The following is a 16451-nucleotide window of genomic DNA, read 5'->3' as shown; positions in this document are numbered from 1 at the left end:
ATTATCTGTGCTTTTGTCGCTTACAGTAAAGGCTATATTTCAGCTGAGTTCCATAATTTCCAGAATGACGGAAGCAACACTTCCTTGAAACTGGAAATTAGGTGCTTTACTGGCTGCTGCTGATGTTTCCTGGTTCAGAGCAGGAAGAGACAGTCACATTTTGTGTTGAGTCAAGGTTTTCTATATTCCTGTACATTTTATTTGAGTATTGATCAGGTCAAAGGTACATGTGATAACTCCATTCTGTTGAATTAGCTCCCACACACAGCAGCTGGCACAAAACAGGTCCCTGTGATATTGCTTTTATTAAGATGTGAAGAGGGTTTCGCTGATTATAGACTCCTTTGTTTGGCCTCTACATTGGTCTCAATGGGTGTAAATATTGAACAGTCATCGCCTCCTGATGTTAATCAATCCATGACCGAATTCTAAATTATTTGGTTCGTTTTAGGAAATGAATATTTGCCAAGCTTTATATGAGGAAAAGGGGAGTTGGTGTGCATGAATTAGCCAGCTCCCCTGCTTGCTGGTCAGGGATCAGGGCATTGATTCTGAGCAGCCCCAGCCTTTGCTTAATTAGGACGTACCTGTCTGGGAATTATGTGTGCGTTTTTTTTTTCTCTCTCTCATTGGGTAGAGAGACAAATACTGTTTGATAAAGAGATAGAGAGAGTGATAATACTTGTCTTTTTTCATCAAGGTTAACCACGTTTGCTGTATTTGTGTTGTTGTCAGCACATTGGTGTCTGACCTCGCAATGCACAAATCAGAAAAAGTCTGCTGTCAGTGAGATGTGCTAAACATACTAATGATCCTAGCATAACCATATGGGTGTGTGTGTGTGTTGGGAAGGGGGCTAAACACATGTAAACTGCATGTACTAAATGTTCCAGTTCTAAAACAGTACAACCACCGCCTGCAGCATTCATGCACGCTGAACACCTATTAATGCGCTAAAAGAAGTTTGAGCGATGAGAAAAGGAGAAAAAACACTGATGAGAAATTTAGTTTGCAATAGCTGAGACAGAAAGTAATGATGCTGGAAGTTATTTTAAAAAGAAATATGAAGGAAAAACAATGGGACAAAGAGCTAGATCGGAACCAGCCCAGGTGTCAGGTGGTGGATAGACATGTACCTACAAAGAGCAGCAGACCTGTCAAGTTATTACTATTTATATTTTAAGACGTCTAAATCCTACCAAATTCAAAACACATGATTGGAATCTGCTATACACATTCATCCATAATAAAGACCAAGTAGGTGGTTTTACTGTTATCTTCATGGTTCCTGCAACAAAGCAGCCGCAGTGATGCAGTGAGTTTATGCAAACTTTATTTTTAGCAGCCCGAGAGAAAGGGGGAAAAAATCATCGTAGAGACGTAAAGTAATGGAAAGAACCAACTTCTAGTCTTTTATTTCAGACAGGTTTTAATGACACCTTCGCTTATTTAAAAATAACATTCTACCTGTTTTAAAGAATTTAGTTTGATAAGACAATTAACAATAAGACCAGTAGAAAAGAACAGATTAAAACAAGTTCAAAGGACTGTAGTTAAGACATTTTAAGTGGGGGGAAAAGGGTGAAAAACATTAAGGGAGGCAAGAAGAGAGATAAATAGTGGTTGAAATGTGTCTTAAGATAAATGAGCAGCAATAGAGGTGGATGTGAGGATGTAGCTGTGATAGATTGAGGCATGCAAAGATGGATGTTAAAAAAAGAGAGAGAAAGAGCAGAGCAATGAGAGAAGAGACAATGCAGAGGGCTCGATGGATGGTGAGAGATGGAGTGTGGGACGGATGAATGGGTGGGTGTCTCTCAACTCCAACCTCAGAGCTGACTAATCACTTGACAGCTAATGTGGTGCTGAGACAGCACTTGAATCACTGGCTGTCTCGATTTCTTGAGCTGCTATTGTGATAATCAGCTTAAGTCATTTTCTAAGTATAAAATAATCAGTTTGCACCTCATATCCTATTGTGATATTAAACTAAACATCTTTTTTCTATTATATGACCTTTAAATAAATGTTAGATCAACATAATAATCAGTAATTATAATGAATAAGGTAATTTCAGATAAATTTCTGATACACGTTGCCAGACTGTGAGGGCATATTGCTACCCTTAAAGCAACATCAAGAAAAGTACTTCAATACAGTATTTTTTTAACTAGAAGAGAACTACCAATGTGTCATTTTTTAAAATAAGTCTGTATAGAAGTTCACCCATATCCCTGTCTCTTAATAGAGTGCAAATCAAACACAAGCCTAAATTCTTCTCTTTATCAGCTTTTTACTGCCTTTGTTCCCGCTTAAGGCTCCAATGTGGAGGCATTATTTAGGGCTATGTCCACAAATCTGCTCCCTCCGCTGGGAACATTTACCACCCTGCGCTGCTCTGGCAGCTACTCTGGTTCTTCTCTCAGCTGACAAGGACTGGCAGCGCCTGTCTCATCCAATTACACCTGATGGGCTCTGACCTGCAGAGTTAGGTTAAATGGTTGCTGTCTGACCTCTGCCACTACATCTGCTTCGCCAATATAGAAATAGACTGTGTTCCGAAATGCATAAGGCAAAGCCTACATATGTATGATTTATGGTTAAAGTTGCTTATTATATAACTGGTTTTTCCGTTTACTCTATTGCTGGGGCTAAATTTTGAAAGTTAGGTTTCAAGCTTCACAATATGAGCAAACTTATTTGTCATTGGTTTTAAAATAAAATAACTTTCTCCTACAGCTAGAGCTGCCAGTACAAACTTGGACTTCTTATGAACATATCCACTAGTCTTTTTTGTCTTTTACTTTTTGCTTTACTCAGCCCGAACTTGAACTAGTGACCCATTCCTTACTTCTGCTGTCATCTAGTCCCATATACAACAACCTGTCACTCTTTCTATTAGGGCTTTAGCCTTTGAAAGAAAATCAAATACCTATTAACAGTGATCTGACACCAGACAACTAGTAGTAATCCTTCACTGAACTCTGACCCAACAGCCCTCACTCTTTTCTCTGCCGTCTTGTGTGCTCCTTGCGCAACACTACACATACACTCACGCCAATTTCTCACAGTCCTACAAACACTTAAGAGATCAATGCTCTCAGAGTGATAATCTCCTCCTTGATAGAGGGTGAGAGAGGCAGAAAACCTTCATTTAAGACAGAGTGATAGGGGACAGAGAGCGTGATATAAACACAAAAGGAAGAGAAAAGACAGAAAAATAAAGGTTTAAAAAAAGGGGGTGTCTAACCCTGAGAATGCATGAACATGGATCAGTCTCCTCTCAGCTGAAGTGACATCTATATATCCCTGTGTTTATCGACAAGAGCTCCTCTGGCAGCAAGTAGGTGACTGATTTTCTATCCACAGTAAGTCAGAGAGTTAAAGTTGGGAAGGAACCTTCTTATTCTCACATATGTCCTCGCATGAATCATATTAGATAGCAGTACATATAGAAAGGACATTATTTATACTATATTATAATACTATGTACAGGCAGTACAATTATATTGACATGAAGGAACATGAGTTTGGCAACAAGGTTTTTAAAGTACTTAAAACGATAAAAATGTCTACATAAATTTAGATATTTTCATCTTGAGACAGAAATATTGAAGCAGTATCTGTAAGAGGCTTTACATTGTGACAGTAATATCAGAGCAGTCCTATTATCAAACCTGCTATATGTCATAATGAGAAGACTCCCTTTACATTAGCCCCAGCTGAGAGTACAGTGACCACTGATAGAGATTAAATGACCCTAATAAAGAGGAAGAGTCTGATCTTTTAGTTCTGCAGCCAGTGCAGAGCTTCTTTCATGCTTCATTTCACCACAGCCTTTATTAATTGGCTTTGCTTGTAGGGCACACGCAGCTGTTTAACATACACACAGATGCATGAACACACACCTGCTGTCCCACTGCCATGCACATTATGCAGACTCCCTCAGGTGAATGCATGCAATCACACAGACACACACACACTCTGTTCCGCTGTGTATGATATTAATCACATCATTTCTAAGCCTCCTGGCTTTATGTACCTCAAGCACCTCCTCAATCCTCGCTCTGCCCCCACCAACACCACCTACATCAACACTGATCCCCTCAGTCAACTCTACGGCATCTGTGTCGGGCTTCTTTTGCGGGAGGCCTGGGCAATGGCGGAGAACAGGCAGTGCCGGGGGCGATACACATCCCTCAGGTGAGCCTTTCATTATGGATGATGTGTCTGCCAAATTATTTAGACCCTGAGCCCCAGAAACACCCCCGCCTATAACAAAATCCCCACACATACAAGCACAAGCATGCACGCAGACATGTACACTCCAAAGCACCACTGCACCACACCAAAAATAACACTCACACAAACATTAATCCTGCCTGATCATCAGTGTCCATATGTGCTTTAGCCAAGCATTTCGTTCTTCTCTTCTTTTTGTTTGGATGAGATTAAGATGTAAAAGTTTGACCCTCTTGCATCACGGATGAACATATGGATGGATGTCAAAAAATGTTGTATGTATGGCACTGTTGATCTTAGGGCCACAGATGATGGAGGTTCAGTGAAGCTACCTTGACATCATAGTATTTTGTAATGAAGCATGTTAAAATAGGTTTAGCTGAGAGTGTGGGTTTGAGGGAGTGTGTGGATCCCTCAGAGGCCATTTGTTGCAGACTTGCTAGGAAAAAGACAGAGATAGCAGTCTCCTGGCAATGTCTGACCTCGGCATAGAGACTGGAGGACGGCTTTTGGGATCTGAACACACACACACCCAAACACACACATCAGTGTTACTGTTGTCTTCGTCCCTCAACTCATTTGGCTACTTATCCCTCCACTTCCCTCGCTTCCCAAATCTGGAGGCCCCCCTCCTCCTTCCAGCCTCAATTGCCTCCCTCCTGTCAGTCCCAAATGCTTTGAGGTACCTGCTACTACCAATTCCCACTACTCCCAATTCCTCTACTTACTCATTCACCTAGCTCCTGTTTCTCATCGTTTCCTTCCTCCCTTTTCCCCTCCTCACTTGATCTCTATTCCCCCAACTCTCTTCTTACACTCCAAAGCTCGGTCTAAGAGAAAATAAAAACTAGAAGGCAGCTAAAACCAGAACGTTGTCAATGTAAAGTTTATATTCCCAACTTATATTGATCTACCACCTCTTTTAACAGTGATTTGATGAGGAGTGTGTTTTGCTTCTGGCACCGCTGCTTTTGTCACTTCTGGGCCATTAGTGCCTCCCCACCACCACCTCCCTTTTCACCCCCTCTCCACCCTAGCCCATATAATTTTTTTACCTGTTCTACGTTCTGTTTTGCCGCCTTTCTCCTTTGACTTTTTCTCCCAGTGTCTTCTGTTATGCTTTACTCCCACTTCAGGAGAAGAGATATTTTGGAAGCATTACCTGGGGACTCAATAGTATCTATTTAATTTCCTAAAAAGCCAGATAAGTTCCGGAACCTTGGGGTTAGGGTTTGTTCCTTAGGATTTTGGAGAATTTTCTCCTTTAAAAGCTGTCAATAGATCATTGGAGACCAAAGCCAAGGAGCACCAGGAACTACTTTGCTCTTCTAATCCCCACCTCTCAACTGTACAATCTTCAGGGCTTTCAGAGACTCACCCAGACTAAAGAGGACCAGGAACTTGAGGCAGACAAACTCCCGTTGGTCCAGTTGCAGAGAGCGTAGTTTGACCACCAGCTCTTGGGCATGGCTCAACAAGTTGTTGAGCGTGGCTCCTGCCTGTGAAGCAACCACAGCATAGTCCACCTGAAACAAGCATGGAGAGAAGGATGTAAAGACATGTTCACTGGGAAGGTCAATTTGTACACAATACTATATACCATACAGGTGATTCCTGCACACCATGTTTCAGACAATGAGACTTTATCCAAAACCTGAAGTGATTGACAGCTAAATAACACTTCTCTGTACCCATGACTGTACACATCACCTCACCATCATCACATCACTTCATGTAATGAATTTTTTATTCTAATACTTGCTCTACCACACTCTCAACACAGAGATAAAAGCTTTGGTCTGTCTATCAGAGTCTGAAACACTAGTGGATGTCTGAGAACAGCAGCTGCAGGCAGCAGTTATTTTACAATTTACTGTATTTTTTAAACAACATGCTGTGGGTAGATGGAGAAAATATGAAAGCTCACCTCTGAATGACTAGACTTTTAAGATTTGACTCTTCACTTTATGTCATGCAGCAAATTAAAAAAATGCTGAGACATGATAAAAAAAAATATTCAGATAGTCATGAATATTAGAACCACATCTGTGTGTTACCATGACAACAGTCATCAAACTAGGTAGTTTGGCCTTACAGTAGTTAAGATGTGTACCCCTTTACAGGAACATTCACGGACCAAGTCCCAGCTGGGAAAACCTTTGTTGTATGTTATATTCCACTATCTAGTAAATGTACAAAAACAATCCTATAATTCTTACGTTAAAGCAAACTATGATCTTTCACTATTCAAATCATTTCTGGGTCTAAACCTAATCAAAAAACGTGTATGGGACTATCAAAGACTTGAAACAAGTGACTTGTATGTTGGTTTGGAAGGCTTTTTGGTCTGAATACACACACACACACACACACACACACGCAGCCATTTTTTTCAGGTGCACTTCATATCTGCAGCCACAGCACATTTGTCTGGGAGGCAAGTCTTTACCTGCCACTCACAGTAAGCAGGACCATATTAAATTTTTATATTTATTGACAATTCATTACCATAATTGACTGTGCGAGGGTTTCCAGGGGAAGGTGGATGTTGGCGTGCGCCGTTCCTAAAGCTCAGGGAGGAAGAGGTTCCCTGCGAGCTCCCATTAGCAATTAAAAACAGCCTTGATTTGGAATTTATTTATTGTGTATCGTTCGTATATCTGCAGAAGGGAAGCGCCAAAGTAAAGGAAATAAATAATGCTAATAATGCACCATGCTTTTCATTTCTTCTGCTAAATCTCACCTCTACATTCCTCTCTTTCTTTCCTTTTTCTTTTCCTACACCAATCTGTTTCTCTCCCAATTTATCCTTAACCCCTTTGCCCCTTGCTCTTTCCTTCTTCCCCTCGAGACAGAAAGAGTTATGACTCGGTGAAAAGCAGACACTGCCTCTCTTCCAAGGTGTCAATCAATTTACATAAAATCAACTGTGCATGAAATAAGTTCATTGAAGGATTGGACTGTTGATGGTGATGCCTTGGGTTATTGCCTCCTAGCCCTAAGTAAAAAGAGAGAGGAATAAACGCTATAATGTCACTATAGCAGACTTAGTACTAACCCTGGTGACCCGCGTATCAATCAATACTTTATTATTCCTCCTGGAGAGAGTAAATATATGAATAAACCTTCAAATCCTAACCTATCATAAATATGAGGAATAATTTTAGCTGAACATTAAAGATGAATATGGAAGGTGGAAATGGTTTGATGAGAACAGGGCTACAGGGTGATGTTGGTGGAAAATGTACCTTGTTTGGAAGCACAGAAATGTGCGACTGGCTGAGGAACGTCTGTTTTTGCATTTCTTCATCATTTGAATTTCATGTACAGCAGGAGCGCTGTGCTATCAAAATATCAGAGTTTTCATACCAAAATTGGTTGCCAAGCTCCGAGGCCCCCACTTAATCATTCAGCCCTTCAGTCCAAGAGTTGTCATTTCATGTTTGCATGCATTTTGACATTTTCCATTTTGCATTTGATCCTATGACAGAATAAAGAACAAGCTTCTTCTCTTCCACTCAAACTGAAAAAAAAAAAAACTCATGGCCATGTCTCGTTGCTTGTGGTGACAACATGGAGCAATGAAAGACAGAAATTTTGAAATAAAAAAGACATGAATTAACAAGGCAAGTAATGTAAGGGGGGCAAGACAGAAAGCAAATTACATGCCATAACAGTAAATCTGCTGGATGCTGCCATGTTTGTATAAGGGTCAGTATGAGTGCAGTGAACAGCTTATGAGAGCAGACAAAAGGGAGAAGCATTCTTTCAAACTCTCCAACAGAAAATATCTAGTCAGAATGTCAGAATACTTTTGTTCATAATGCAAACTTTGTCAGTTTAAAACTTCTGCTGCTACACAAAGGACGGTCTTACTGAAATTAATCGTGAAAACTGTGAAACATAAGAAGATGCTGAGCCACAGTGTGTTACAGTCGCTGTCAAAACATTTTTGACATCTGCATATTCCTCGGTTAAAATGCAAAGAGAGAAATAGTGAGACATGTTGCAGCACATCCAGTAGACGAGGATGCAATGCAACCAAAACACACAGGGACAGCATTTGCTTTGGGTGAAGCTGCTACTGGGTCTAAATATTTCTGGTGTTATCGCTGTGCTGTCAGCCCCCCCCCCCATATCACTCCACTCAAAACACACACACAAGCTGTTCATTAACTAGTGTATGCAAACAAAACTGTCATCTTGCACCTTCCCTGACTTTCAGTTCCCCCATCTACTCCTCCTCCTCTTGATCTTTTCAATCTGCCTTCATGCCTTTGCCTCATAGTCTCCTCCCTGATACCGCTTCTTCTCCTCTTCTTTCTACAGCACCTTTTTGTACCTCCACCTTTATGTCCTCTGTCTGTCCATCATCATTTCATGTCTCCGTTCACTCATTTGCTTCTTTCTTTCTCCACTCTTCACAACGGCACAAACTTACTTTTTCATCTTTTCATTTCCCCCTACATCACTCCTTCCCTCCTTTTACCTATATGCTTTTTCTCCTTTCCCTACAGATTTCCTACTTCTTTTTCCTTTTCTTTTGTCTTCTTAGTACACCTTTCCTTAAACTTAACCTCTTTTCTTCTTTGCCCTTTTTTCTATTCTTTTATCTATTCCTTTAACCCCCATTGTGCATCCTTCCCTTCTCCACCTTTATCATCACTGGCACTTTCTCGTATCTTCTATTATTATTTCCACTCTCTACCACCTGTTACCCCAAACTTCTCCTTTTTGTTGGCTCTATTTTTTTTTCTCGTCACCGCCTTAGTTGTAGATTACATTGATCTCTTTTTCTTTTTAATGAGGTTGATATTAGTTTGATACTCTTGTTTAAACCTGGTAGATGGTGCCTCTTAATGCTACTACCTTCCGCTATGACTAGTGCTGCTTGTTTACCACAGACAGCAATTCTTTTACACTGAGAATCTACCCATGACCTTGTCTTCATTCAGAATCACAGATTTAAAGCAGTTCTTCTCTGTATACAATGCACTTCCATTGCTCTAATATTTATACGAGCATCTATTGTTGTAAAATATTTTGTTGAAAAGCAATGTTTTGGAGAGCCAACCAATCAATAATTTATCATCTCATCTCACTGACAGCAATGCCACTGGTCAGAGGCATATTCATGGTGGACAGTTTCAAGTCTTTATATATTTTCTTGACTGTGAGTGTGCTCCCTTATTTATTTATTTATAGGTGGGTGATTAAAAAAAAAAAGTCTTGAATATGTGTGTGCATGAGATTATGAGAATCGTTGAATGCTGAAAGAGTCTTTATTGGTTGCACCAGGTCTGTGTGTTTTGTGAGTGAGGAGCAAAATCAGAAAACAAATCCCCAGCATTTGTATGTGTTGAGGATGTCCGTTTGGGTCTCAGGCATCAGCTCCCATCAACTTCCACACACTTAGCCACATGTTTTATCTGCCCACCCACGCACTATGGTGCAGCCTGTGTGAATGAGTACATTATTTATTCACTGTTGGAGTCTTCAAAAAGTGCACAATTGATTATTTTGGTGACATTAGTTTGTATCTATGAGCCTAATCTATTTTTAATGAGGCTGTGACTCCTGTGTGGCTGTGTGATCAATAAAGCTTTAAAGGAAGTGCTGAGACGTTGAGAGTCCCCCTGAGGAACGACTGATCGGAAGGGTTTTGATAGAAAAAGGGTGGAGGCAGCTAAAGTAGAAGTTTCCATGATAGGGTTTAAACACCTCACCTGCTGGCCAGTGACCAAAAGTATGGATCCCTCCTTAGCATGCACCACCTGCCGGAAGACGTGATCAAGGATGAGGAGTTCACTCCAGCAGTTCTGCAGCAGCTTCATCTGGTCGTCCACCTGGTTATAAAAAAACACATCACTTTAACTATTTTAAATCAGCACTGACCCCTTTCATTGTGTGTCCAACCTCACCGTTAGCTCAGTGTGAATAAAGTGAGTGCCAAGGATTTCAGTATCATTGTGGACAGTATGTCAGAGAAACTCCAAAATTAAAGTCTCTATTAAGGTATAGTAAGATTTTCTTAACGTGTGGCTGTTTAATTCATACTGCAATAGATTGACGCGCTCAATGTCGAGTGTGGCATACCAGTACAACTTTAAAAAGAAAATCTCCGGTTTCCAGCAAGTAGCTTCATTTTAAATTTCAAAAATGTCTATTAGTAATAAACGCTTATTACTTTGTGGAATCCTCTACCATCTCTACCTGTCCTTGGACCCGCTGTTAATGAAAAATGAGAAATGAATTTATCTATACTTGGCTGCAGTGCATTAACAACAAAATCTATGAACATCGTTGTACTCAGAATAAAATTATTAAGATATTTTTTTATTTGGAATGCTGGTAACAGACAGATGTCCTTGGAAAATAAATGCTCATTTTAGAAGTGATTGCCAGTTTGTTTTTCAGTTTTACCATTCAAATAAGAGTTAAATCTCATTTTATAGTCCTTACTTCAGTGTCCCAGACTCCCAACTAAAAGTTAAGGTCTGAGCAGCTGGGAAATATCACAGGCAGCTGTGTGCAAGGTAAGCTTGCTCACAGGTCAATCGCTATTGATCAGTTTCGCACCACGGGCATTGTTTTTTTTTTTTTTCTTCAACCTTACACAAAGCTCAAAAGTCCCTTGTACACACTCTAAAGCATTCTCATGTGAACCTTTCCACAGTCAGTTAAGCACTTTGCTATGTGCCTGATATAACAATGTTGCACAGTTTATCTGTTTGCCCATTGCTGGCAGTTTCTGAGTGATTCCACAGATGATAATGATTAAGCAGCTACTTTTTTTCCCCTTCTGACTGCCAGTCGCTGACTCCCAGGGACCTGCTAGGTGAGCATGGGAAGCAGACACAGGTGAAACACTGGGTTTGTGCACCAAAACAACACCATCCATTGTAACTGCTAGTCTCTTCCCATGTCTGGCTGTGTTAATCATTACCTATGAAGCCACATGGAGACAAAAAAAGACCATATTGAGAAGTAAGGAATGAGGAAAATGTATGACTGGATCCTTCTTTCTCCCCCCCCCCCCCCCCCCCCCCCTCTCCCATTTTATCTAGCAACAAACATTGTGCTCTTTGTTGCGTCTTTGGGAATAATGTGTCTTTCTGGACACACTGCGGTTTTGTGGCAATGAGAATCACTTTGTTGCTTTGAATCTGTGTGAACTGTCTGAGATGTGCGTTGAAGAATGTGGATCAATGTTGTAACTCTGCGACACAGGCAGGTGCAGCAACAACACCGTTGAAAGGCATTTCTTTTTGTTCTGTCTGAAAGTGGTACAGAAGTCTATTTGCTGAAATCTGCAGTGACCTTAGATTCTAATTTTATGTCAATATCTGTAGCTGTGCCAACAACAGTCAAACATTTTATTACCTTGTATGACACTGTGTGCAGCTCAGTCGAAGTCTATTACTTGTTGATTAGGAGTTTTGTTTTGGCTGGTGATTGGACACTGGTGTCATACAGTTTCTGTTTACCTTTGAGACAGTCATAACAAAAACTGTGCCATATCATCGACTTGACAAAACCAAGTTACACACAGTCTGCTGAAGACAAGACTTGGGCAGCATGACTGTAATTGTCTTTTGTCAAACCTTTATTTGTTCACTGTATTGGATCTGATTTGAACATGTGTTTTGTATGTTGTTGTAGTAGTTCCTGTCGTAGAAATTGAATTTTTAGAGTTTCCATTCTTTCTGATGTTATAAAACCCAACAAAGATGGTGGCGATAAAATGATTATAAGCCGTGTATATGATGTGCATGAATAAATATGTACTCATGCTGTTTGCTCAAAACTTAAATCACAGAAAAAGAAAATAGTTAGATGTGGTACTAATCAGTACTAATCAAAGAACTTTTTTTAATCCATATAGATAATGGTATGTGACACCTCAACCAGACATAAGATGTAATTTTCTGTAATTAGCTTCTTAAACCTTCAGTTCACAATTTTATTCCCAAGAAAATTTGAAAGATTTAAAAAAGTGTCAAAAAAGGATAATTTGTAGTAGTACACATCTTACAGGTCTCTTACAGGTCAAGACAAAATCTTGGCTATATTGTGGTACTGTCTGCCTCCTCCTGGTTCCTATAGAGCTATTTTTTATAGTTCTGTGCTTGAGGCGTCTCAAGCACAGGACAAAAGCAAAATTCAAATGCCTTCATTAAAACCATCAGAGAGCAAGGAAGACAGTCAAAGGAGGGAGTTCTCCTTACTGTCGCCCAATCTGCCTCTCTTTGTTTCTCCTTCTAAGAACTCTGCAAGCTCATGTATGTTTGTGTGTGTGTGTGTGTGTGGGTGTGGGTGTGGGTGTATGGATGGATGGATGGGTAAATGTAAGGCACAGGCTCTTCAAAGGACCCCCCTTTATGTCAGTAGTGTCGGGGTCCTCATCAAAGGGATGTCCTCACCATGCCTGCCTGGAAGCCCTTCTCTGACAAGAAGCCCGCGTTATCACAGGGGGGCAGCGCAGAGGGGATGACAGGGGATGATAGCATAGACGAAGGCAGGGGACACTTGCTTGGAAGAGGGGGACTGGTGAAAGACAGACAGGCGTGAGGGCGGGCCAGGGGTTGGGGTTCAGTTTGCTGACCTTTTAAGTGACAGCGACACAAGCTGTTTCCCTGACAAGCTCTTCCTTTGCTCTGTCATGAGCAGCATTCATGGCATTTGATCTTAGAAGATCTGCTGCCTGCTGGCTCAGATAATGTGAACGTTCTGATTTTCTGATGGTTTGTGTTTTTATGTAGGCGATTCTCGAATACCTTCGTGCAGAGAAAGTATAGCCAGTAGTTTGGCTGATTGTCAGTGTTCATTCATTCAGAGTTTGACACTACAAAGTTCAAATAGCAGGTTATGGCTTTACAGGAGCAATAAAAATTGTGATTTATTGTTTATTTCTTATCACGAGGGGGGCCTGGTGGTTCAGTGGTAGAGCATCGGGTTGGGATGTAGAAGGCCGCAGGTTAGAATCCCACCCCACCAGGTGCGGCCCCACCCAGCCACCAAGGGCAACCTTGGTGCTGGTCCCAAGCCCAGACAAAAAATGGAAGAATGGAATGGTAGCGGAAGGAAGGACATCCAGTGTAAAAACACATGCCAAATCAACATGCAGAACATGTTCCGCTGTGGCGACCCCTAAAGGGACAAGCCGAAAGCCGCTGATTTTGTTTATTTCTTATCACATGGAATATTAACATAAAGTCGCCCATTGGTAACTGAAATTTTCAGCTCATGTGAGTAGGAAACAAACTTCTTCAGTTTGTCCTTCAGTGTTTCTCATTTGCTTTTTTATGCCTGTTTATCCTTTACTATGACTGCGATAAATGCCATTTGTAGTAAAAAAAATTAAGTTTAAGATCAGTTGTTATCTGGTGTCTTGATTTAGCAACTTAAACTTGCAATTGTTTAAAAATGTACCCTAGATTATAATGCTTTATAAACCTCTCTTAGTTCTGGTACAGCCAGTGTAAACCAGCAAACCAACAAACTGTGCTTCTAAACAACAGGCTTAAGTCTGGACGAACAATGTACAACCTTAACTATACAGTATTATTTAAAGAAATAATTTGCAGACATAAAAAGAATCTCCTACTTTTAATTGCAATTATATAGACAGTCCCATATTTCCACGTCTACCTAAAAAGTCATTACAAGGAGTTAACTTCTAAGTTTCATGTTTATGCATTAAAAAGAAGGAAAGAAAAAGCTCCCTGGCACCTGGCAAATGCTTCAAACTGGCCTAAAAATCCACATTTAACTGTGCTTTTCAAGGTGTGATCTCTTTAATATTTTAATATCATCACCAGTGTTTGGTTAAAAAGAAGAAGAAAAAAAAAACACAGAAATTCCAAGCAGGAAACTTTACTTGCACCAGCCAGCAATGAAAAATACATATTCTCCAAGAAACCAATTTAACACCTTTATGATCGTTCAGGCGAGTGGGATCAATGCCCGGATCAATCGCTTAGCCCATAGCTTTTGTTCAAAACCACTGGCTGAGATTAATGGGATTTTCCAGAGAGAGAGGTAGAAAAAGAAACAGAGCACGGATGAGAGGCGGAATGAAAGTGCCAGACAGGGAATGAGAGAATGAGAAGAGACTTGGGGGAAATTGAGAAAATAACACATAGTGATTAGGAGTAGATATTCCATTCATTTCTGGGCAAATGTAAATTAATTGGAAATGAAGCATTCAGATGCTCTCTGACAAAAGTAATGTTTATTCATAGCCCCCTGCTAAGAGTACAGCAATTATCATGGTGTTTTGAGTCAAAACAGGCCAACGTAGTAGAATCTTTTCCCCCTTTTCTTGTGGCCGGGTTTTGGTCTAATGCCACGAGCATTGTTAAGCTTCGTACGGTACGGCGGGCTTTAACGAGAGTACACAGCTGGATCTGATTTTAATAAGTAGTTCCATTTTTGATGTGGCCTAATGAACAGATTAATGGAATCTCCTTCTGTGGAGCCTTAATGAATGGAGAGAATGTGTGTTTGTGTGTGTTTTTGCAACGCGGGGGGACACATACGCAGACTGTGAGTTTATCTGCCTCAAACAACATGTACATAAACAATAGCTGTGCTTCTATCTTTCCGTCTCTCTCTGCTGGACAGGAATCAATGCTGTCTCAGAGTACTACAGGTGAGGATTGAAGCTGACATCAATGCTTGTGCTTCTCTAGCTGCCATCCTTTGGTGCAGTCCTGTCTTGGCATCTGTTCGCCTTGAGCCAAACAGGCCTTGAATTCACCTGGGAAAAGGCATTAATTTACCTAGAACAGGGCCTGTTGTTCTCATCGTAGTGCTTGCACTTAATTATATTGCGCTTGAATTTACTGTAGCTTATTTCCTGTCTCCAGGTGGGTTTCTATTGCCAACAACAGGATTTCGCTCAACTAATGTCTCACAAGTCATGGAGTGGCCAATGTGCCTGCACATCCAACCATGGTGAACCTGGAACAAATAAAACTATCAGTCATTTTAACACTCTTCCTATTTTTAACAAAGACTAAGTTACAAGTCAGGTAAATTGCCCTTTATAATCAAGTCAGTCTTGTTGTTGCGCCCATTTAAAAAAAAAAAGTGAGTGACTTACAAAACTCCAAGGGTGGCCTAGCTATTTGATCAGGTGGGTGGAGAGATGTGGCCTTTGGAAGTTCATGCTGCTGATCTTCTCTTTTTGAACTGTGTGCATGGATGAGAATAAAAAACCATTAACCCCCATCCCTTCCTCCCCCTTTCACCTATTCCCAAACCAGCTTTTGTTTACCATGGCATTCAGTCCATTTGGACCTCAGTCCTACGGCTGACGGGGTGATAAGAACGCTGGGAAAATGAACAGGTGGCAGGTGACTTTGCGAGTCGGAGAGAAAGAGAGAGAGAACTGCTTGCTGAGGAGAGGAATGATAATACTGGTGATAATATACTGAGCAAGTAAACCGAGCCAGTGAACTAAATTTGTCAGCTAGCAGGCGAGGTTGAATTATAAAGCAACCAAAACCTGCTATTTACTGCTCATACTCCTGACTGAATGTAATCAGCCAATTATCAAACATCCATTAATTCCCAATAGAGGTGAGCAGATTAACTGTGTTTGATAACCAATAAAACAGGGAAAAATAAAAGACAGCCTTCTTTAGGTCAGCTGCCATAAGATTTTGTCCAGTAGCAGCATTTTGCTGCAAAGGTGGTTGAATAAAAACTTGAGTGTGCGAACCCCTTATTGTATGATGTGGTACTTGAAGCCTTTCAGACACACTGTTTTTATATTTAACACAGTGTTTAAAATGTTCTTGTAAGATTAAATTAATGTTGGGAAAGAATCAAAGACAAGATCATAGGCCCACATGGGGCCATTTTTCTTCCTTGCCATCAGAGACCCTAACTGGATACCACTCATATATATATGTCAATGCATGCTGCATATCTATGTGTGACATTTAATGTATATCATTGCACGCATGCTTCCAAACAATTCATGTCACTGGCACCTGTTTGTTGGATGCATGTATCTCTAATCCAACATATCAGGTAGTGCAGAATGCCTGTGGGTTTATCTCCGACTGAGCACACAGAAACCCTAGCCTGTTATTATGTCCCCAAACAGCTATAGAGATGCCAAAGGCCATCTGTGAGCTGAAAAAATATCACTGTTGTCACCAGGAGGCCTTGTGTTCTGACATCCAAAAAAGTACAGA

General features: G+C 40.6%; 1 protein-coding gene across 3 annotated transcripts in view; it reads right to left on the bottom strand.

Moving 5' to 3' along the window:
* The window catches only part of nr5a2 (nuclear receptor subfamily 5, group A, member 2), a 62684-nt gene that overhangs the window by 15014 nt on the left and 31219 nt on the right, over positions 1-16451 (bottom strand). For all 3 annotated transcript variants that reach the window (XM_067512397.1, XM_067512395.1, XM_067512396.1), the window contains exons 5-6: positions 9969-10088; positions 5621-5768 (exon numbers count right to left, since the gene is read on the bottom strand). In XM_067512397.1, the coding sequence (XP_067368498.1) occupies positions 5621-5768; positions 9969-10088 (268 nt within the window). The remainder of the gene's footprint in view (positions 1-5620; positions 5769-9968; positions 10089-16451) is intronic.

This window comes from Channa argus, chromosome 8 (assembly GCF_033026475.1).
Source record: "Channa argus isolate prfri chromosome 8, Channa argus male v1.0, whole genome shotgun sequence".
NCBI lineage: Eukaryota > Metazoa > Chordata > Actinopteri > Anabantiformes > Channidae > Channa > Channa argus.
This window is presented reverse-complemented; position numbering and strand designations above follow the sequence as displayed.